The sequence below is a fragment of the Neoarius graeffei genome, chromosome 20 (assembly GCF_027579695.1).
Source record: "Neoarius graeffei isolate fNeoGra1 chromosome 20, fNeoGra1.pri, whole genome shotgun sequence".
Taxonomy (NCBI): domain Eukaryota; kingdom Metazoa; phylum Chordata; class Actinopteri; order Siluriformes; family Ariidae; genus Neoarius; species Neoarius graeffei.
The window spans coordinates 30,074,413-30,097,371 of record NC_083588.1 but is presented as its reverse complement, the minus strand read 5'-3'; the positions used below and the strand labels follow the sequence as shown (position 1 = coordinate 30,097,371).

Below are 22,959 nucleotides of genomic sequence, written 5' to 3'. Positions count from 1 at the left end.
TAACTAATATAATATAGGTAATATACAATATAGTGAGACATACATATTGTTATGATTAATAATGAATAAAATTTGTATTCAGTTTATAAAAAATATATCTAAATACCAGAAAAGTGTTTCCAGCAGTTAGTCCTAAATTTATTCGTAGTCTCAGAGTTTTTAACATAGTCAGGCAGAGAATTATTTAACATGGCAGCTGAAAAAGCAAAAGTTCTGTGTCCTGATTTTGAGTTTATTTTCAAGATATGAACATTATTCTTTGCCTTTGTGTTATAATTATGGACATCAAAGTTTTTAACAATTATTTTTAACATTTTAAAACTTTTGAAATCAACATTTCAGAACTTTTAGTGTTGATTTCATACTAATGCAAACAATATGGAAACTGAGGGCTTAATTTATTTATTTACATATTTTTTATTTGAATAATACGAAGTGCCATCTACTTTTGATCTACAGTTATTAAACTGACAATGGTAAGCCATCCATCCATTATCTGTAGCCGCTTATCCTGTACAGGGTCACAGGCAAGCTGGAGCCTATCCCAGCTGACTATGGGTGAGAGGCAAGGTACACCCTAGACCAGTTGCCAGGTCATTGCAGGGCTGACACATAGAGACAAATTCACACCTATGGTCAATTTAGAGCCACCAATTAGCTTAACCTGCATGTCTTTGGACTGTGGGGGAAACCAGAGCACCCAGAGGAAACCCACGCAGACACGGGGAGAACTTGCAAACTCCACACAGAAAGGCCCTTGTCGACCTCTGGGCTCAAACCCAGGACCTTCTTGCTGTGAGGTAACAGTGCTAACCACTACACCACCATGCCGCCCACAATGGTAAGCCATGTATTGCAAAATACTTTTCCTCAGACTTACACTCTATCTTGTTCAGTCTTGTTTCATTTTGCTTTACTTAATTTCAGTGATGTCAACTGACTTTGGATATCAAAGAATTGCCATTCAGAAATAAAAGAAAATTTTTCTGTTTCCTGTAAATCACATGAAATTGTTTGTAACTCTCCCACTCGGTTATGCTAGTGGATGAGGGCCAGATGGACGTCAGACCCCTGCTACGCCTTCTATGGAGTTGATGGCTCTGACTGCTCCTTCCTCATCTACCTTAGTGAGGTGGAGTGGTTCTGTCCCCTGCTTGCCTGGAGGAATCAGAGCATTCAGGCCACCATCAGCACTGCACCAAAGACACAAGTGAGCGAATAGCAGAGCTTGTACCAGTGTTCTCCGTGAATCTGCTAGGAGATGGTTCAAGTATGATATTTACAGTATGTCTTCCAATTTTATTGGACTGTGTTAAATTTTCTTCTTGCTTTCAGACAGAATTGAACACTGGAGGCAGGCATTTTTTTCAGCTCAGACATTCTTTAAGATGTTCCTTCACAACAATATAAGAACAGTAACCTCTTCAGCTTCTACTACTAGGTTTATCATACAATACAATGTAGTTGATTTCTTGTAATTGCTGATTTGCATGCATGTATGGGTATTAGGTAGACTACAATCCTATTAACATGAACATGGAGCCATATAGTGAATGCAAAACACTGATTAGAAGAAATTTTTTAAATTGTAAATCCCATTTTTACAAGATTTATGATATGGATACAATGGAATATTGATTTGAACTGTTGAGGATGGATGGATGGATGGATGGATGGATGGATGGATGGATGGACTGAAAGGGGTCGAGGAGGGTGTTTGGCCAGTTCAAAAGAATGCTTGGGAGTGAAAGAGAGGAAAAGCCGTAAAAAAGTATGTTACACATTTACAACATCTTCAACTGTATTTAAGGAGAGAATAAGATCATAAAAAATTATTACAATAAAATGCAGCTTTATTTTTATTCAGAGTCAGTGGTTTAGATCCAAAAGTGACACCAGTATTTATCCAGGGAAATCGGCACACACGGTATTCAGACTGTCTCTGTACTGTTTGTGTTGAAGTCTGTTTTCTGTGGTCTTTAGATTATGCAAATCATGTGTGTGTAGTTCATAAACTCAATATTTCCAGATTTGCCTTGAGTAGAAGCTTTCAAAACAGTGTTTTTCAGTAACATTTAGACCACTGCCTTTAAGCCTGAAAAAAATGGTCATATTAAATGCAGAATTAATAAAGAAATTGCATTTTTACCCTTTACTGTAAAATGTAATATAAAAGCAAGAAACGATTTAAAAATAAAAACAATAAAAACAGTATACGGTATGAATAAGATTGAAGTAAGCATCTAATGGGAGTCTTGTACTGTATATTGTCTGCATATTGTCTGCATAGTCCTAGTAGCAATTGTGACATTAATCTGAGAAATTTGGTTTAATCTAATATAGCTTCTACCCTGTTCATTCTGAAGCTTACAGTGGCGCTTGAAAGTTTGTGAACCCTTTAGAATTTTCTATATTTCTGCATAAATATGACCTAAAACAACATCAGATTTTCACACAAGTCCTAAAAGTCGATAAAGAGAACACAGTTAAACAAACAAGACAAAAATATTATACAGTGGTGCTTGAAAGTTTGTGAACCCTTTAGAATTTTCTATATTTCTGTATAAATATGACCCAAAACATCATCAGATTTTCACACAAGTCCTAAAAGTAGACAAAGAGAACCCATTTAAACAAATGAGACAAAAATATTATACTTGGTCATTTATTTATTGAGGAAAATGATCCAATATTACATATCTGTGAGTGGCAAAAGTATGTGAACCTCTAGGATTAGCAGTTAATTTTAAGGTGAAATTAGAGACTGGTGTTTTCAATCAATGGGATGATAGTCAGGTGTGAGTGGGCACCCTGTTTTATTTAAAGAACAGGGATCTATCAAAGTCTGATCTTCACAACACATGTTTGTGGAAGTGTATCATGGTATGAACAAAGGAGATTTCTGAGGACCTCAGAAAAAGCGTTGTTGATGCTCATCAGGCTGGAAAAGGTTACAAAACCATCTCTAAAGAGTTTGGACTCCACCAATCCACAGTCAGACAGATTGTGTACAATTGGAGGAGATTAAAGACCACTGTTACCCTCCCCAGGAGTGGTCAACCAACAAAGATCACTCCAAGAGCAAGGTGTGTAATAGTCGGCGAGGTCACAAAGGACCCCAGGGTAACTTCTAAGCAACTGAAGGCCTCTCTCACATTGGCTAATGTTAATGTTCATGAGTCCATCATCAGGAGAACACTGAACAACAATGGTGTGCATGGCAGGGTTGCAAGGAGAAAGCCACTGCTCTCCAAAAGAACATTGCTGCTCATCTGCAGTTTGCTAAAGATCATGTGGACAAGCCAGAAGGCTATTAGAAAAATGTTTTGTGGATGGATGAGATCAAAATAGAAATGTTTGGTTTAAATGAGAAGCATTATATTTGGAGAAAGGAAAACACTGCATTCCAGCATAAGAACCTTATCCCATCTGTGAAACATGGTGGTGGTAGTATCATGGTTTGGGCCTGTTTTGCTGCATCTGGGCCAGGACGGCTTGCCATCATTGATGGAACAATGAATTCTGAATTATACCAGTGAATTCTAAAGGAAAATGTCAGGACATCTGTCCATGAACTGAATCTCAAGAGAAGGCGAGTCATGCAGCAAGACAATGACCCTAAGCACACAAGTCGTTCTACCAAAGAATGGTTAAAGAAGAATAAAGTTAATGTTTTGGAATGGCCAAGTCAAAGTCCTGACCTTAATCCAATTGAAATGTTGTGGAAGGACCTGAAGCGAGCAGTTTATGTGAGGAAACCCACCAACATCCCAGAGTTGAAGCTGTTCTGTACGGAGGAATGGGCTAAAATTCCTCCAAGCCGGTGTGCAGGACTGATCAACAGTTACCGGAAACGTTGAGTTGCAGTTATTGCTGCACAAGAGGGTCACACCAGACACTGAAAGCAAAGGTTCACATACTTTTGCCACTCACAGATATGTAATACTGGATCATTTTCCTCAATAAATAAATGACCAAGTATAATATTTTTGTCTCATTTGTTTAACTGGGTTCTCTTTATCTACTTTTAGGACTTGTGTGAAAATCTGATGATGTTTTATATCATATTTATGCAGAAATATAGAAAATTCTAAAGGGTTTACAAACTTTCAAGCACCACTGTACTTGGTCATTTATTTATTGAGGAAAATGATCCAATATTACATATCTGTGAGTGGCAAAAGTATGTGAACCTTTGCTGTCAGTATCTGGTGTGACCCCCTTGTGCAGCAATAACTGCAACTAAATGTTTCTGGCAACTGTTGATTAGTCCTGTACACCAGCTTGGAGGAATTTTAGCCCATTCCTCTGTACAGAACAGCTTCAACTCTGGGATGTTGGTGGGTTTCCTCACATGAACTGCTCACTTCAGGTCCTTCCACAACATTTCGATTGGATTAAAGTCAGGACTTTGACTTGGCCATTCCAAAACATTAACTTTATTCTTCTTTAATCATTCTTTGGTAGAACAACTTGTGTGTTTAGGGTCATTGTCTTGCTGCATGACCCACCTTCTCTTGAGTTTCAGGTCATGGACAGATGTCCTGACATTTTCATTTAGAATTCGCTGGTATAATTCAGAATTCATTGTTCCATCAATGATGGCAAGCCGTCCTGGCCCAGATGCAGCAAAACGGGCCCAAATCATGATACCACTGCCACCATGTTTCACAGATGGGATAAGGTTCTTATGCTGGAATGCAGTGTTTTCCTTTCTCCAAACATAACGCTTCTCATTTAAACCAAAAAGTTCTATTTTGGTCTCATCCGTCCACAAAACATTTTTCCAATAGCCTTCTGGCTTGTCCATGTGATCTTTAGCAAACTGCAGATGAGCAGCAATGTTCTTTTTGGAGAGCAGTGGCTTTCTACTTGCAACCCTGCCATGTACGCCATTGTTGTTCAGTGTTCTCCTGATGGTGGACTCATGAACATTAACATTAGCCAATGTGAGAGAGGCCTTCAGTTGCTTAGAAGTTACCCTGGGGTCCTTTGTGACCTCGCCAACTATTACATGCCTTGATCTTTGTTGGTCGATCACTCCCGGGAAGGGTAACAATGGTCTTGAATTTCTTCCATTTGTGCACAATCTGTCTGACTGTGGATTGGTGGAGTCCAAACTCTTTAGAGATGGTTTTGTAACCTTTTCCAGCCTGATGAGCATCAACAATGCTTTTTCTGAGGTCCTCAGAAATCTCCTTTGTTCGTGCCATGATACACTTCCACAAACATGTGTTGTGAAGATCAGACTTTGATAGATCCCTGTTCTTTAAATAGAACAGAGTGCCCACACACACCTGATTGTCATCCCATTGATTGAAAACACCTGACTCTAATTTCACCTTCAAATTAACTGCTAATCCTAGAGGTTCACATACTTTTGCCACTCACAGATATGTAATATTGGATCATTTTCCTCAATAAATAAATGACCAAGTATAATATTTTTGTCTCATTTGTTTAACTGGGTTCTCTTTATCTACTTTTAGGGCTTGTGTGAAAATCTGATGATGTTTTAGGTCATATTTATGCAGAAATATAGAAAATTCTAAAGGGTTCACAAACTTTCAAGCACCACCATATAAAATAATATTTGATCCAGCACCTCATTGTGGTTACAAGATACTAAACCAGGGTCATGAATTCAAAATGTGTGAATTGTTCAAAATTATCTTACTATATATTTGCCATGCTTTTAATTTGCTTCATTTTTGTTTTGTTGAATTAATAATGAATTAATCTTTTTTTTTTAAAGAAAACATGTAGACAGTTTGAAGGATAAAGCATCCATTTGCTAAGCTTATGGCTCATGCTAAATGTTCATAATTCTATCAACAACAACGACAGCAATAATAATAATAGGTCCTTGACATTATTATATCAGTGTCTCTAAGACACTCTCTTAAGCTGTCTTAAGTGTGCGCACACACGCTTTTTAATTAAAAATAAAACTTTCTCACAACAATTTATCAATTTTAAAAGTTGCAATACTGCTTAAAATAGGCTTCTCTGGGTGTGGCAATTTGCACTGAAACCGGATATCCGCTTGTGACATAGCTCACAAATTAGTACACCGTTTACCTTTACACTGAGCCATCAAATCAGAAGTTTTATGTAACCATGCGATTTTTACTGGCAACTAAATACGCAAATCAAGAGATTTTACTTTTATGAAATGTACATCTAACTTGGCTAGATAATGCATGCACAGTACTGACACAGGTACTAGTAAATAATGGCCGTTGTCGTAGCACAAATGCTATTCTTGCCATCTAAAAAAATTGCTTTTCTCAGTGAATGAAAACAAACAAAAACACATTACATAAAAATACAAAGGAAAATTAATCTTTAAAAAAAAGGAAAAAAACACTGCAAGCAGAGTGTTTGGGGGGTATTGACAGGGCTGCTATGTCTGAGATTTAGATACCTTATGCATGTAAGCTTGGCCAAGTACATTTGACAGATTGCATTTCGGTTATGGAAGAATCTGAATTATTACTCGCCTTACTGCCTTTCTTTTCTTCCTATTTCTGTAATCTTTTTCTGCCGTGGTTTTCTTAAACCACCTTGTGCTTGCCAAAATGAAATTTGTCCACAGTGTGAGTGCCAGTGAAATGCAACCATTTTGCCGCTTGTAATGTCCATCCATCCATTATCTGTAGCCGCTTATCCTTTTCTACAAGGTCGTAGGCAAGCTGGAGCCTACGGTATACCAGCTGACTATAGGCGAGAGGTGGCGTACACCCTGAGCAAGTCGCCAGGTCATCACAAGGTTGACACAGAGACAAACAACCATTCAAACTCACACCTACAGTCAATTTAGAGCCACCAATTAACCTAACCTAACCTAACCCAACCTGCATGTCTTTGGACTGTGGGGGAAACCGGAGCACCCGGACGAAACCCATGCAGACACGGGAAGAACATGCAAACTCCATACAGAAAGGTCCTCGTCAGCTGCTGGGCTCAAACCCAAGACCTTCTTGCTGTGAGGCAACAGTACTAACCACTACACCACCGTGCTGCCCTGCTTGTAATGTCCACTTGTAAAAATAATGTCCTTTGTATAATTGGGGATTGCACAAAAGGATTTCCCTATGCAATTATTGGACTGATTTTTACACCCAAACGCTTGACACTCGGGCATCTTCAGGGTTGTTTCCAACAATTTAGAAGTGATGTATGCAATTGATTTAAAGATCATAGGCAACAGTTTTCAATTTATGCACATTTTAAACTTTATATGTTAAAAAACCCTCTGTAATTTTCTTCTGGTCCCAAGAAGTATTGTTAATAAGTAATAATTAAAATAAGTTAGCGCGGATCACGGCGAATTTCTGTTCGGCTTTTTTCATGACCACTGACGTGATGTCAGTGAAGACAAACAAACTGCTAGAGTTGAGTCCACTTCCGTTTACTTGCATTGCCATTCAGCTTGAGTGCAGACGTGTGTTCGGGAATTTCCAAAGAAAAACCCTGCCTTATTATCGTGCAGTGAACTGTAACAACGGGACCGGTTCAGGAAGAAGTTTTTACCTTTTTCCGAGAGAGGAGAAGAGGTGGAACAAGTGGGTTGGCTTTTTCCAAAAGAGGAGAAGAGGCAGAGCGAGAGGGTTGGCTTTTTCCGGAAGAGGAGATGAGGCGGAGAGAGTGGATTGTGCACGTGAAGCCAGAGGGTAAATACGCCACTCTGTGCTCCCATCACTTTGACGACAATTCTTTTTTGAAGAATCCCCATCTGTTGGAGAGTTTAGGAGTCAGTGTCGGACAGAGAAGGCTCAAATCTGACACTGTTCCGACAAAATTCAAGCACAAAATCAAGCAGTCAAAGAAGAAATGGACCAGCGATGCTCAAACAAAAAGGAGAAGATTTGGAGGTAAACATTTATACCTTTTTCATTTAAATGCTCGGTAGTTGGAAAAAAAAATCACTGATAGACGAGATGAGATGTCAGCCCCGATATATTGACCCTGGGAAATACCGCAGATGGCAGGCTAATGTGGCCTACCAGCGCACTGTCAAGTAATTGTTACCTATATCCACTATGGCTTCGCAACGGCCATAGGTTCATACATATATGGTTTCACCTTTTGATATTCAATTTGGAGAGTTCCGACTTCAAAATCGCTATCGGTTTCAGACATTTTACACAACCTCTCACGACCAAAGTCCATACACGTGTGCTCGGTTCGCAAGTAAACACAGAACTGCTCCCAGTCTGTTTGCTTTGAATGATGTCACGACGACTGTCCCCTGGTGGTAAAAGTGCGTGTGAGAGAGATGTAAACAAACCTTCGGGACTTGCACAAACCAGTATATTTTAACCGCTTTATTCAATTTTAGGGTACAAATTAGACACCAGGAAGATTGAATTTGCTTTTTGGGTCATTCTTCTAGAAAATAAAGTTGATATTCTGTGTTCCATCTTCAACCCTTGCCTATGACCTTTAAGCTGAGGTAAGTCGTGTTGTCAGGATTTGGGACTTTTCCATATATTGCAGTACCTTTCTTCCACCACTAGATGTATCCATTTTGCCCATTTGTTTTCTCCTTGTATGTTGGTACCTTCATTTGTGTCTATTTTGCTAATTGCTTACACTTGTGTCTAGTTAGCATGGAGGTATATATTGTGTGCCTAGCCTTGTGCTCCTTGCTGAGTTCTACAGTCTGCTGTGTTCCTGAGAATGTAAGCCTTGAGTTTGCAACCTTTTGACTGCTATTTTGACACCGTGCCTGAGTTTCTTAGTGCTCTTTTTGCTGCTCTCAGTTTTTGGAATCTCATCTGTCTTTTTTTTTTTATCTTCTGTGTATTTTCCTTTGGCCTGTTTTTCTGGAAAGCGCTCTTTGGACTGGTTAAAGTGCTGCCTGTTTGGACTTCCTTTTGTGAATTTTTCTGTTACTGAGACCTCGTATGGGACCTGTTTGGTGCAAAATCTGCATTATTTGGAATTTGCTAGATCTAAAGTAAAGTTCTGCAGCTACCTTCTTGTAATTATATCTCTTTGCAATTGGGGCTAGTTCATCTGTTGTGGTAGCTCAGGGGCTCTTACATTGTCTCTCAATTCAGAGACCTGGGCTCAAGCCCCAGTCTCCCTAATAGAAGAACTCTACTGTCCATGAACTAGCAGAGAGCCTGAGCTCTTGAGCACAGTTATTTGCCTTGTATCTGCTGTAAGCAGCCAGGAGGAAATTATGCAGCATCATGAACAAGTTTTGAACCCTTGAGGTAGTGGGTTCCTGACACAGTGTCATTTGCCCTACACCTTGCCCACTGAGTTTTCCCAAGTTGCCTATGTCCTCACCCTTCTGACTGTCAACAGCTTTGCATGACCGGCAAGATCCCATCTGTTCTTCCTTCAACCGCTTCTCTGAAGAGATGCGGAGGGTCTTCAATCCAACAGCCAGTGGCCAAGATGCAGCTAACCAGCTGCACCAAGGGAGTCCGCGGGCTGCAGACTACACCATTCATTTCCGGACCCTTGCAGCTGAGAGTCGCTGGGGTCACGAGGCCCTTCTGGCCACTTATTACCATGGACTGTCTGATAAGATTAAAGATGAGTTAGTTTCTTGGGAAGAGACATGGGATTTTGAGACTTTGATAGCTCGGGTCATTTATCTGGACAGTTGTCTTCAGGAAAGGTCCCTAGCTAAGGGCTTCAAAAGGATCAGTCCTCAGGTTCCCCTAGATCCAGCTGCCTTTGTGGTGGAGAATGGTCCTGAGCTGATGCAAGTGAGGGGTACAGGGCTTTCCCAGACTGAACGTGACAGACAGATGAGAGAATGTTGCTGCCTCTATTGCGGTGCACCAGGCTATTTCCGAAGTTCCTGCCCAGAGTTAGTAGGAAAAGCCAAACCCCATCCAGCATCAGGAGGGCTGTGATGGGGGTGACCCCCTCTCCTGAGCTTCCTGTTGCTGGTTACAATTTCCATTGCCTGGGGTGGTCAGGAGAACTTTCTTGGAGCTTTTGTGGATTCAGGGGCAGCAGGTAATTTTATGGACTCTTCCCTTGCCAAGCATAAGTCAATCCTTACCACCAGCCTGGATTCTCCCTTTTCTGTAACAGCCTTGGATGGTTGACCCATGGGTGATGGTTGTGTTCATCAGAGAACTGTTGCATTGAGAGTCCTGATTGATGTCCTTCTGCCTCTTCCAGTCCCTAGAGTATCCAGTGGTGTTAGGGTTTCCTTGGTGGAAGCTCCATAACCCACACCTTGACTGGTCTACATGTTCTGTAATCAGGTGGGGCCTTACCTGTCACATTACCTGCCTCTTATGTCAACCTGTTCAATGTTCCAAGCCCTTATCACCTCCTGAATTATCCCGAGTACCCTCTCAGTACCATGACTTGCAAGAAGTGTTCAGCAAGAAGAAAGCAATGGCCCTCCCACCTCATAGGCCCTATGACTGTGCCAATGACCTGCTGCCAGGTACCTGTCCTCCTAGAGGCCACATCTTTTTTTTATCTCCTCCTGAACGACAGGCTATGGACAGTTACATCAAGGAGGCTCTGGCATCAGGTATCATCCATCCCTCATCTTCACCTCCTGGGGCTGCTTCTTCATAGGGAAGAAAGATGGAGGTGTTCGGACTTGCATAGATTATTGCGGTCCAAACAAGATCACTAGCCGGAACCGCTACCCCTCATGGCCTCTGCTTTTGAACTTCTTGAAGGTACCACCATCTTTACAAAGTTGGACTTGCGAAATGCCTACCATCTGGTATGAATCCAATAAGGTGACGAATGGAAGACAGCCTTTAACACACTTACCAGGCACTACAAATATTGTTTATTCCCTTTGGCCTCACCAACACACCAGCTGTCTTCCAGGCTCTTATTAATGATGTCCTTAGAGATATCTTAAGTCAATACATCTTTGTGTACCTTGATGACATTTTGATCTTTTCCGAAGAGCTTACATGAGCATGTCCAACATGTTCGCCAGGTTTTGAGCCGTCTATTGAATAATGGTCTATTTGTAAAGCCAGAGAAATGTGACTTTCATTTCAAGGAGGTGGCCTTCCTTGGGTTTATCACTTCTGAAGGTAGCATTTAGATGGGTTCTGGGAAAGTCCAAGCTGCTCTCTCTCTCTTTTGTATATCCTCAGATAGCCAACTCGGTGTCATGCAGCCATGCCCTTATCTCTGGTCCTGAGTCAAAGAGGCCAGCTTCTGAGGGTGGGTTGTATAGGGGGCAGCCGGTGATTATGTGCTTGGCAGTATGTTCAGGTTCACCACACTTGCCTGCTGCACTGTCCGATAGGCCCCACTTCTTCAAAGATGACTTGAAGCGGCCGATCCCAGGGTGTAAACAGTTCAGCGAGGTCCACAGGTGGCGTGGCAGGTCTTCTCCTTTTACACTGCCTCCTGGGTCCATGATGTATTGTTGGATGTGGGAGGGCCCAGTCGTGTCCCACGTCTGTTTCCAGGATGCTGCTAGCCAGGCGTTTCTGGACAAGTCCTCAGGGATAGACTGTAGCATCTCTTGTGCTGCCTTGTTGTAGGGATGGCGAGACTTGAGCCTGCCTGGTGGAGCCGGTGTTATTGTGGCTTTGTGCAGGACGTGCCAGTTGTACTTCCGGGCTTTTCTTGCCAGAGTGAGGGTAGCTGCATCCCCTCGGAGACTGGCCGGGGCGATTCCAGCAAGGACTGGCAGATGGGACACAGGGGTGGGTTTCAGACAACCAGTTACAATCTGGAGGGCGCTGTTGTGAACAAGGTAGATACCTGCCATCATGTGGACTTCTGCTCCAGGCAGGGGCACAGTATTCGGCTATGGGTAGGACAAGGGCTTGCATAGATATGCGAAGGGTCTGGGGGGAAGCTCCCCAAGTCAAACCTGCCAGACAGCGGATAAGTGAGACCCTTGTTGTTACCTTGGCCTTCACTTCATCCAGGTGTTGCTTATAGGACCGTGTAGGTATCATGCCGCCATCTTGTGTCAGAGCTACAATTCTCAGGCAACTTCCGCGTGACCATCTACGTCAGTCCGCCATGCGCGTATAAGTCCAGGCGGAAGCGCCGCCATTTTGTCTCTCGCGTCCGGTTTTCAAGGAAGCTAGACGCACAAAAGAGATACTCTCCAACCCGAAAACACTTCTTTCTTGCAAGATTCACCATCCAGCGCGTTCTGTGCCTAACCACTGGCCAAGGTAAAAGTCCAGAATAGCGCGATCTTTAAACTCAACCTGAGTTACAACCGGTGTCTTCGTATAAGAAGTGACGTCACTACTGCAGCCCAGGCAGTTAAAAGTCAAGAAGCGATTGAATCCTTTTTAACTCAAAAGCGCTGTGCATCTTATTCTGATCAGAGACTTTTCCTCACGAACACTGAGGTTCGGACCAAGAATCCTCTGCTTTCCACGGGAACCACCCAAGTGCTCCGCTGGACCCGAAAGTTTTCTACGCCTCCATCACGAGCGGCTCACGTGCTCCCACGGCGAGGCCCGAAACTACACCGGCGAATAGTTCTTCATATCTTGCTAAAGGCAGGATTAAGTAAGATTTTGGCATTTGGGCATAATTAAGATAGTCTTAGGAATTTGCTTTTATTTGAAATAGTGTGAATTTAAACACAGGTTTATTCATTACACTGTTAGACACGCAGCGTGTTGATTTATTTTGGTTCTATGTTCTCTCAATTGTTTAATAGGTTGTGCATGCTCCTCTCTGACTAACACCTTCATTTCCTTATCATACATTTTGACCTTATCAAGGTTTCAGTGAGTTTGGTAATGTTATGAGTGTGGAATCTTTTTGTTACTGAGAAAACACGTGCTCAACAGGCCTGACCAGGCCTGATACACTTTAGACAGCTTCCCTTTGTCTTTAGCAACACGTGCTCAGTAGGCCTCACCAGGCCTAACAAACACACTTTAGCTAGGCCATAGGGCCTTTCACAAACACACTAGCAACACAAGGCTAATCTAGGCCTCCACCACGTGTAGTTAGCTACACGAGGCTAAACACATGGTCAAGTCCTTCCCCCCCCCCCACCCACAAGCACACATTAGCCACAGAGCTAATCCTTTGTTCTATTTAGATAACATTCCTTTGTTTTAGCTAGCAACAAGCTAGGCCATACACACACCACACATAAACACACACATGTATACACACCTCATATTTGTATATATTGATTATCCATTTTTGTCTGTTATAATAAATCCATTTATTAAACAAACTGTTTTATTTGTGTGAACAATATCTGAAGTCCCCAATCTCCTCAAAGAATTCAAAAAGGTGCATATGAGTTATGTAATATGGTAAGTGATCGTAATAATTTGGAAATATTCCATAATTTAGCTGTTTGGTAATTTATTATTAAGCACCAGGATTAATGGTACGGTTCACTAAATGATTCATTGAACGATTCACTAAATGATTCAATGAACGATTCACTGAATGATTCATTTCAAATGAGTGATTCTATGGTATGATTCAATTCAAATGAGTCAAAGTAAAACGATTCAATGGGATTGATTCATTTTAATTATTAACCTTCAAATTTAATGAGACTGATTTAATGAGATTGATCACTTAATTTCAATAATTAACTGATTGCACCCACAACCGTGTCGATCCAAGCGTACACCAAGGTACTTGGGGGCTTGCTGCAACTCCAGGTGGTTGTTGCCAACATGCACATCCAGTTCCTTTCTTGCTTCCCGATTGTTGAGATGATATGCTGCAGACACTGTCTTGCCCGCGCTGAGCTGAAGGTGCCACTTCTGAAGGTAGTCTACCAGGATGCCCATGTCTTGGTTGAGACCATCTTTCATCGCCTTCCATGTTGGGCATAGAAGCATGATGGCCAAATCGTCCGCATAGCCATACTTGGGAGCTATTATATCCGGCAGGTCATGAATGTAGATGTTGAACAACATTGGTGAGAGGACAGAGCCTTGCGGGACACTGTTCTTCAGCCTTCAGAGCCTGCTGGTCTAGCCATCACTATTCTGTAGGATAAAGCTACGGTTCGATAGCATCTCCATGATGAACATACATGTGCCGGTCCGGGATTGTCCTCAACAGTTTCAAATGTAGTCCACGGTGCCACACGGTGTCATAGGTGGCTGTCAGGTCCAGGAATACTACTCCAGCTTTCTCATTATCCTGAAAGCTGTCTTTGATGTCCTGAGTGAGTAGGGTTACCTGATCCACTGTTGACCTACCTTGGTGGAAGCCGGCTTGTTCCTGTGGGAATTGTAGGTCCACCACTGGCTCAATGCGGCTGTGAATCAACCTCTCCAGGATCTTATATGGGACACACAGCAGAGAGATAGGCCTGTAGGACTTATGATCTTCACCAGGTTTGTTCAGCTTTGGCAAGGCTATGACAGAAGCACAGCACCAGGTCTTTGGAAGCTTGGACCTCCAGAACCATGCTGAGAAGAACGAGCATAGCCAGCAAGATGTTCTTTCACTTTGGTGTATGACAAACTCTGGGTGGATATTGTCTTGACCTGGTGACTTGCCTGGCTTCAGTTTGTTAATTGCTGCACTTAGTTCGGCTGCTGTGAAGTCTCCTCAGAAGTTGGCATCGACGCTGGCTGCCCTGGAGAGAGACGATACCTCACACGAGATTAGTTGTGTGAAGTTTTTGTTTGCATCTGGGAAGCAGCCATTTTTCAGGAGCTGGGAAGCAATGGCATCTGCTGTCACTTGACACCTGCAGGGTGGTGTTTTTCTCCCTGAGAGTAGGTTGATGGTCTGCCATGCCTTCCGGCTAGAGTGGGTGAAGTCGATAGATTCCACTACTTCAGTCCACCTAGTCCTTCAGGTGTCATCCAGCTTCTGCAGTAAGGTTGTTGCATCCATTTCTTCCCTGGAGCTTGCCTGCTGGTGTTGGCACAGCAGGCAGCTGCACTCCTCATCCCAGCCCGGGATGTAGTTCTTGTTGTAGCCATGTGGAATGTTGTACTTTGCTGCCCTTAGGAGAACTTTACTGTAAAAAGAAAGCACAACTTTATTCATAACACACTTGTGAAATTTCCTCTCTGCATTTAACCCATCTGAAGCAGTCAACACACATGAGTAATGAGCACACATACCCAGATTATGTGTCATGCTAACAGCGCCCGGGGAGCAGTTGGGACTTTGATGCCTCGCTCAAGGGCACCTCAGCCCAAGGCCGTCCCATATTAACCTAATCTGTATGTCTTTGGATTGTGGGGGAAACTGGAGCACCCAGATGAAACCCATACAGACACAGGGAGAACATGCAAACGCCACACAGAAAGGCCCCTGCCAGCCACTGGGTTTGAACCTAGAACCTTCTTGCTGTGAGGCAACTGTGCTAACCACTACACCACCATGCTAACCACTACACCACCCATGGTAAGCGGCGTATGCAGCGTCCACATCAGCTGCTTCTGGGTCCACCGTTCCAGCAGTTCTTCTTTCCATTTCTGCCATAAACAACTGCCAGTTCACCTTCCTGAAATTCCATTTCCTAACCGGTTTGCCAGCTACTGGCTGTACCAGTGATGGTACTTTTGATGGATGGCCAGTGGTGTGAACGAGGGAACCTGTCCAAGACACGTCTCTCTGGTTTCAGGTTGTTACTGTGGCATACGGCCAAGGCCAGGTCTGGGTTAGTGTAAGAGTTCCAGCATGCAGAAAAGAAGTTTGGGGGCTCTTTTTGGTCAAAGAGCAGCAGTGCTTCAGTGTTAGAAGCCCACTCACTCAGCGCTTCACTATTATGTGATGTGTGGTTGTAACCCCAATCTGTATGTTGGCAGTTGAAGTAACCTGCATAGATGATGGGAGCAGGTACAGGTATAAGGGATGATACAGTCAGCGCTGTTGGTGGGGGCTTGTATACATTCACAATAAATGTTTCTTGGATTTTGGTGACCAGCCACTCAATGTTGCATCCAGGTGAAGAGTGGCTGGTGGCTGACCAAGTTAATCCTTCCCAGACAAAGGTTACCATTCCATGCATTTTTGCTGTGGATGGACCCAGCGAGGAGGAACCCAGGCAGCTTGAGGTTGTCATCAGAAACCCAGTGTGTCTCTTGCAGGAGAACAACTGCCACTTTACTGGAATCGGGGAGATGTCTGATGACTTCGAGTTTGGTTATGGTAAGGCCCTCGACATTGAGTTGGAGCACTGACAGGCCTTGGTTTTTGACGGGGGTATCCGCCCATCCTAAAGAGGACGTTCTCTGCCTTGGTCTTGACCTTGGCTTGTATCTTGGTCTGCCAGCTCGATGATTCTTCAGCGGCATTAGTTTCATGAGTTGGTCTTGCACCATTTCTCACTACTCGCAGGGGAGGCCATGTGGAGGCTGTCATCTTCTCTCCGTCCAAGCTGTTTGAAACTGGCTGACCCCAAATTCAGTTAAGGAAACCCAAAGGTTCCTGGGCTTTGCAAATTTTTATCATTGTTTTATTTGGGGTTTTAGTTCCATTGCTGCTCCAATTTCTGCTTTGACATGAAAAGAAAAGGTGCCCTTTTCCTGGTCCCCTGAGGCAGACAAGGCCTTTAATATCCTCAAACAGAAGTTCACCATGGCTCCCACTCTCTGTCTGCCCAAGCTGGATCGACCCTTCATTGTGGAGGTGGATGCTTCAGATGTGGAAGTAGGAGCAGTTTAGTCACAGACTGCAAGTGATGGGAAACTACATCCTTGTGCATTCTTCTTCCACAAGCTCATGGCCACGGAGAGAAATTATGATATCGGGAACCAGGAATTACCGGCTGTAAAATTGGTGCTTGAGGAATGGAGGCATTAGTTGGAAGGAGCTCAACATCCTTTCTTAGTCTGGACTGATCACAAGAATCTGAAATACATCCAATAGGCCAAACAGCTCAGTCCAAGACCGGAATGCTGGGATCTGTTCAACAGGTTTGACTTCACCTTTTCCTATTGTCCATGGACCAAGAATCAGAAGCTCGATGCCCTCTCCCAACAGTTTCTCTCAGATTCTCCCAAGATCCAGTCTGTGCCCATTTCTACCCAGCTCCAGAGTCGTGGCACCAGTCCACTGGGGCATTATTACTGAGGTACAGCGAGCCCTTAAGAATGTCCCTGATCCAGGTTGGCTTTATGTTCCCAAGTTTACTCAAGTTAAGGTTCTCCAATGGGGTCATGTTTTACAACTAACAGTGCACACAGGATCCTTAAGAACTCTGGAGCTTCTCCAACACTGGTTCTGGTGGCCCAGCATGGAGAAGGATGTTAAAACCTTTGTGGCAACTTGTTCAGTCTGTGCCTGGAGCAAAGATCCATGTCCGAGTACTCAGGTGTAGGTGCAATTTGTAATTAAGTGATCAAAATCATTAAATCAGTCTCATTAAATACCATTAAATCAGTCTCATTAAACAATACCTTTAATTTTGGTGCTTAATAATAAATTACTAAACAGCTAAATTATGGTACGTTCCAAATTATTATGATCACTTAATGTATTACACAACTCATATGCACCTTGGAATTCTTTTGAGATTAGGTACTTCAAAAATATTAGTACACCAAATAAACACACAGTTTCAATAATAATTGAATCTATTATAACAATGATGTACATCCAATAAAGTCAGCAGATATATACATATAAGCAAGCATAAACGGTGTGTGTGTGTGTGTGTGTGTGTGTGTTATGTCTGTGTGAGAGTGATTGGAATCTTATCTGAGGTGTGTGTGTGTGTGTGTTATCTGAGGTGTGGTGGTCATGTGTGAAGATAAAGATTAGCCTTGTGTTGCTAGCTAAGACAAAGGAATGCTAGCAAAGGTGTGTTTGTGAGGCCTGTGGCCTACACAGAAGGATTAACTCTGGATGAGTGTGATCACATGGTGGGAACAAAGGAATTAGCTCTGGTTTGCTAGCTAAGGTATGTTGTGAGGCCTGTGGCCTACACAGAAGGATTAACTCTGAATGAGTGTGACCACATGGTGGGAACAAAGGAATTAGCTCTGGTTTGCTAACCCACTAGCTCATAACATTACTAAATCCACTGAAATCTTGATGAGGTCAAAAGATGTGTAATAATGAAATTAAAGTGTTAGAAAGGAAAAGAGAGCATGCAAAACCTTATCTATTAAACAATTGAGAGATCAAAAATAGAACAATGATGGAAACACAAAATCAGTGTGCACACTTAAACAGTTCCTGAGTTTAAAGTCACACTACGTAAATAAAACTAATTCCTAAGACTAGTTTTTCTGCCCAAATGCCAGTCTCTTACTTCAGTATCTTGCTCCCAGTGCAAGATTATAGGGATGTTCCGAAACTTTGAGTCCACAGGAGCACATGAGTCGCTTCTGTAGAAAGCAGAGAATTCTTGGTCCGATGCTTTTAGTTCGTGGGAAGAAAGTCTCTGATCAACAATGTGCACAGTGATTTATTAGAAAGAATCCTGTCGCTTCTAACTTTAAATTAAACTGCTTGGGCGGCAGTTCGTAACGTTACTATAATACGAATAAAAACCGGTTATAACTCAATCTGAGTTTAAAATCACGCTGGATTTTTACTGTGGCCAGTGGTAAACAAAGAAATCGCGCTAAATCGTGGATCTTGCAAGAAAGACATATTTTCTTGGGTTTTCTGGTGCAGGGTATCTCTTTGTGTCTGGACGGCTTGAGATCCAAGACGAGAGAGAGAGCGAGCTGGGAGTTTCCGGGTTACTTATGGCTTCTTGGAGGATGTGACGTAGGTGATCCTGCCCAGCGTGACGTAGGTCAACGCGGAAGTTGGCTGATGGGAAATGTAGTTTCTTAAAGAGACGGGCTGTTGTAGTTCTTAGACAGACTGTGTTACCTACACAGGGCATGTTCTATTCCTTTCCAATCCCTTGAAGACCATAGTCACACATCTCCTTGGACTCCTTGACTTACCTCCATTGCAAGGTAACAATTATTCTTGTGGTAGTAGACAGTCTCTAAGACCTGCCATTTTCTGCCCCTACCCAAACTTCCCTCTGCTGCCAAAACTACTAATGTGTGAACATGTCTTCCAAGTTTTTGGTCTTGGCCAGGACATCTCTGATCATGGACCCCATTTCACCTCCAGCTTCTGGCAGGCATTCTGCAAGCTCATTGGCACCACCATCAGTCTATCATCCGTCTTCCACCCACAGTCGAATGGGCAGACAGAGACTGATTCAAGACCTGGAGGCCACCCTGTGATGTCTAGTGTCAGCTAATCCAGCATCCTGGAGTACCCACCTTCCATCAGCAGAATATGCCCACAACACTCTCAGGTGCAAGTCAACTGGTATGTCTCAATTTGAATGTCTGTTCAGTTATAAGCCTCCTTTAGAATCCTCCTCCTGCTCGGGAAACAGTGTCCCTTCAGCCCGGAGTAAGCTGACTTGGAGAAGGGCCCAACAAGCTCTGCTTAGAGCCTTCAAGAGGTACCAGGTCCAGACGAACTGACAGTGCCCTGGGCAGAGGGTTTGGCTGTCTGCCAAGGACCTTCCCCTGAGAGTGGAGAACCAGAAGCTGGCGCCTCGCTTTGTGGGTCCATTCAAAATGGAGAGGCGGGTCAATCCAGTCTCGTATCATCTACAGCTGCCCTGGGTCATGAAGGTCATCCCCACCTTCCATGTCTCCCAGATGCAGCCAGTTATTGCCTCACGGCTGGCCCACACCCTCAAACCCCCTCCTCCTACTTGAGTCATTAACAGACAGCCAGGTTTCACCATCTATATGCTCCTGAATTCTCGCTGGGTCCGGAGTGGGATTCAGTACCTGGTGGATTGGATCAGTATGGGCTGGAGGAATGGACTTGGGTTCTGGCCCAGGACATTCTTTACCGTGATAAGGGACTTTCATTGGGCTCACCTGGATTGCCCTGGGAGCATCAGGAGATGTTGCTGGGGGGTCCTGTCAAGCTTTGGGACTTTTTCATACGTTGCAGTACATTTCTTCCACCATTAGATGTACCCATTTTGCCCATTTGTTTTCTCCTTGTATGTTGGTGCCTTTATTTGTGTCTCATCTCATCTCATTATCTCTAGTCGCTTTATCCTGTTCTACAGGGTCGCAGGCAAGCTGGAGCCTATCCCAGCTGACTACGGGCGAAAGGCGGGGTACACCCTGGACAAGTCGCCAGGTCATCACAGGGCTGACACAGACAACCATTCACACTCACATTCACACCTACGGTCAATTTAGAGTCACCAGTTAACCTAACCTGCAAGTCTTTGGACCGTGGGGGAAACCGGAGCACCTGGAGGAAACCCACGCGGACACAGGGAGAACATGCAAACTCCGCACAGAAAGGCCCTCGTCGGCCACGGGGCTCGAACCCGGACCTTCTTCATTTGTGTCTATTTTGCTAATTGCTTACACCTGTGTCTAGCTAGCATGGAGGTATATATTGTGTGCCTAGCATTGTGCTCCTTGCTGAGTTCTACAGTCTGCTGTGTTCCTGAGAAAGTAAGCTTTGAGTTTGAGACCTTCTGACTGCTATTTTGACACTGTGCCTAAGTTTCTTAGCGCTCTTTTTGCTGCTCTCAGTTTTTGGAATCTTGTCTGTCTTTTTTTGGATCTTCTGTGTATTTGCCTTTGGCCTGTTTTTTCCTGGAAAGTGTTCTTTGGACTGGTTAAAGGACATGGGACATGGATTTTTTTCTGGGTATAATTATGTATAAAGGACATAAGAAATGCCATCTAAATCACTGCAGGGCGTCAAAAATGTGAAAATCATCACATTATTCAACTTTTTTATACATCAGCGTAAAACAATGATTGATAATTAGCTAGGTGGTCACGTGACCCGTGACATCACAAAACCTTTCCAAGGAGCCAGCGCTTGGGTATCTAATGTAAACAGGTTACCGAAATGGACACCATCGACAGTGACATTCCCAATGTTTCACAGAGATGTGAAGTTAGAATTCGAACCGATAGCTGGAAATTCACATGAACATAGATCTTGTCTTTACTCTGACGGGTCAGATGATTCTGAGAGTGAGAGTTCATTCAATCCCCATGAAACTGAAAGCGGTCGGCTCGATAACACTTCCTGGTAAGTTAAAAACAATTCTGCTCAAAGGCTAATGATCTGTTGAAAGAAGTATTATTTTTGTATCATACATTGAAAGTTCATCATAGATCTAGCTAAAATCCGTTGCAAGCTAGTTTTTTTTTTTTTTTGCTGATATTTTTCGAGATTGATTGAGACAATGCTTCCAGAGTCCGAGATGAAAACATTCAAAATGGCGAAATGCCATCACACAGCCAACAACACTACGCCGTTTGGTGAAAGAGATGAGTCAGAATTATGATAACCAATAATTGATACACCCAAACTTATAATACTAATCCTTACCTCGGCTTTCAGTCGCTTAGCGAATGCACCTCGTGGTAGCCGTAGCACTTCGGGTTTCACTCCGCCGTCTTGTTCCTAAATTGGGACGTTGGGAACGGCTCCATCTTTAAGTAACCTCTTAAATTTGGCTTGGCAATTAATATCGCTCAGTACCTGAGTATTAATGTTGAAAGAATCCTCAGTGAAATGGTCCAAACACAGTTTGTGGGAAACAGTAGGTACAAAGTTTTTTCTACGACAATAGTGAGCCCACATTTTCCTCAGCTTCGGGTCCTTGGGGAATGCAAAAAAACTTACTCCAGGGCATTTCCCATTGGAATTATTGCAACCATAAGCAGCACAATACACCATGATGTTCAATGTACGTTAAAGACTATAAAAACAATTTTCTTGTCATCCACTTCTCCATATTCATCTACCCGCTTGTGCTGTGCCTGAAAGTTTTTGTCACGTACAGTGGTGCTTGAAAGTTTGTGAACCCTTTAGAATTTTCTATATTTCTGCATAAATATGACCTAAAACATCATCAGATTTTCACACAAGTCCTAAAAGTAGATAAAGAGAACCCAGTTAAACAAATGAGACAAAAATATTATACTTGGTCATTTATTTATTGAGGAAAATGATCCAATATTACATATCTGTGAGTGGCAAAAGTACGTGAACCTCTAGGATTAGCAGTTAATTTGAAGGTGAAATTAGAGTCAGGTGTTTTCAATCAATGGGATGACAATCAGGTGTGAGTGGGCACCCTGTTTTATTTAAAGAACAGGAATCTATCAAAATCTGATCTTCACAACACATGTTTGTGGAAGTGTATCATGGCATGAACAAAGGAGATTTCTGAGGATCTCAGAAAAAGCATTGTTGATGCTCATCAGACTGGAAAAGGCTACAAAACCATCTCTAAAGAGTTTGGGCTCCACCAGTCCACAGTCAGACAGATTGTGTACAAATGGAGGAAATTCAAGACCACTCTTACCCTCCCCAGGAGTGGTCGACCAACAAAGATCACTCCCAGAGCAAGGTGTGTAATAGTCGGCGAGGTCACAAAGGACCCCAGGGCAACTTCTAAGCAACTGAAGGCCTCTCTCATATTGGCTAATGTTAATGTTCATGAGTCCACCATCAGGAGAACACTGAACAACAATGGTGTGCATGGCAGGGTTGCAAGGAGAAAGCCGCTGCTCTCCAAAAAGAACATTGCTGCTCGTCTGCATTTTGCTAAAGATCACATGGACAAGCCAGAAGGCTACTGGAAAAATGTTTTGTGGACGGATGAGACCAAAATAGAACTTTTTGGTTTAAATGAGAAGTGTTATGTTTGGAGAAAGGAAAACACTGCATTCCAGCATAAGAACCTTATCCCATCTGTGAAACATGGTGGTGGTAGTATCACAGTTTGGGCCTGTTTTGCTGCATCTGGGCCAGGACGGCTTGCTGTCACTGATGGAACAATGAATTTTGAATTATACCAGCGAATTCTACAGGAAAATGTCAGGACATCTGTCCTTGAACTGAATCTCAAGAGAAGGTGGGTCATGCAGCAAGACAACGACCCGAAGCACACAAGTCGTTCTACCAAAGAATGGTTAAAGAAGAATAAAGTGAATGTTTTCGAATGGCCAAGTCAAAGTCCTGACCTTAATCCAGTCGAAATTTTGTTGAAGAACCTGA

The 22,959-nt window shown here is 43.0% G+C and overlaps 1 protein-coding gene across 2 annotated transcripts in view; it reads left to right on the top strand.

Annotated features, from left to right (window-relative positions):
- The window catches only part of LOC132868531 (alpha-1,6-mannosylglycoprotein 6-beta-N-acetylglucosaminyltransferase B-like), a 569,499-nt gene that overhangs the window by 272,898 nt on the left and 273,642 nt on the right, over positions 1-22,959 (top strand). For both annotated transcript variants that reach the window (XM_060901478.1, XM_060901476.1), the window contains exon 8: positions 1,043-1,210. In XM_060901478.1, coding sequence (XP_060757461.1) covers positions 1,043-1,210 — 168 coding nt within the window. The remainder of the gene's footprint in view (positions 1-1,042; positions 1,211-22,959) is intronic.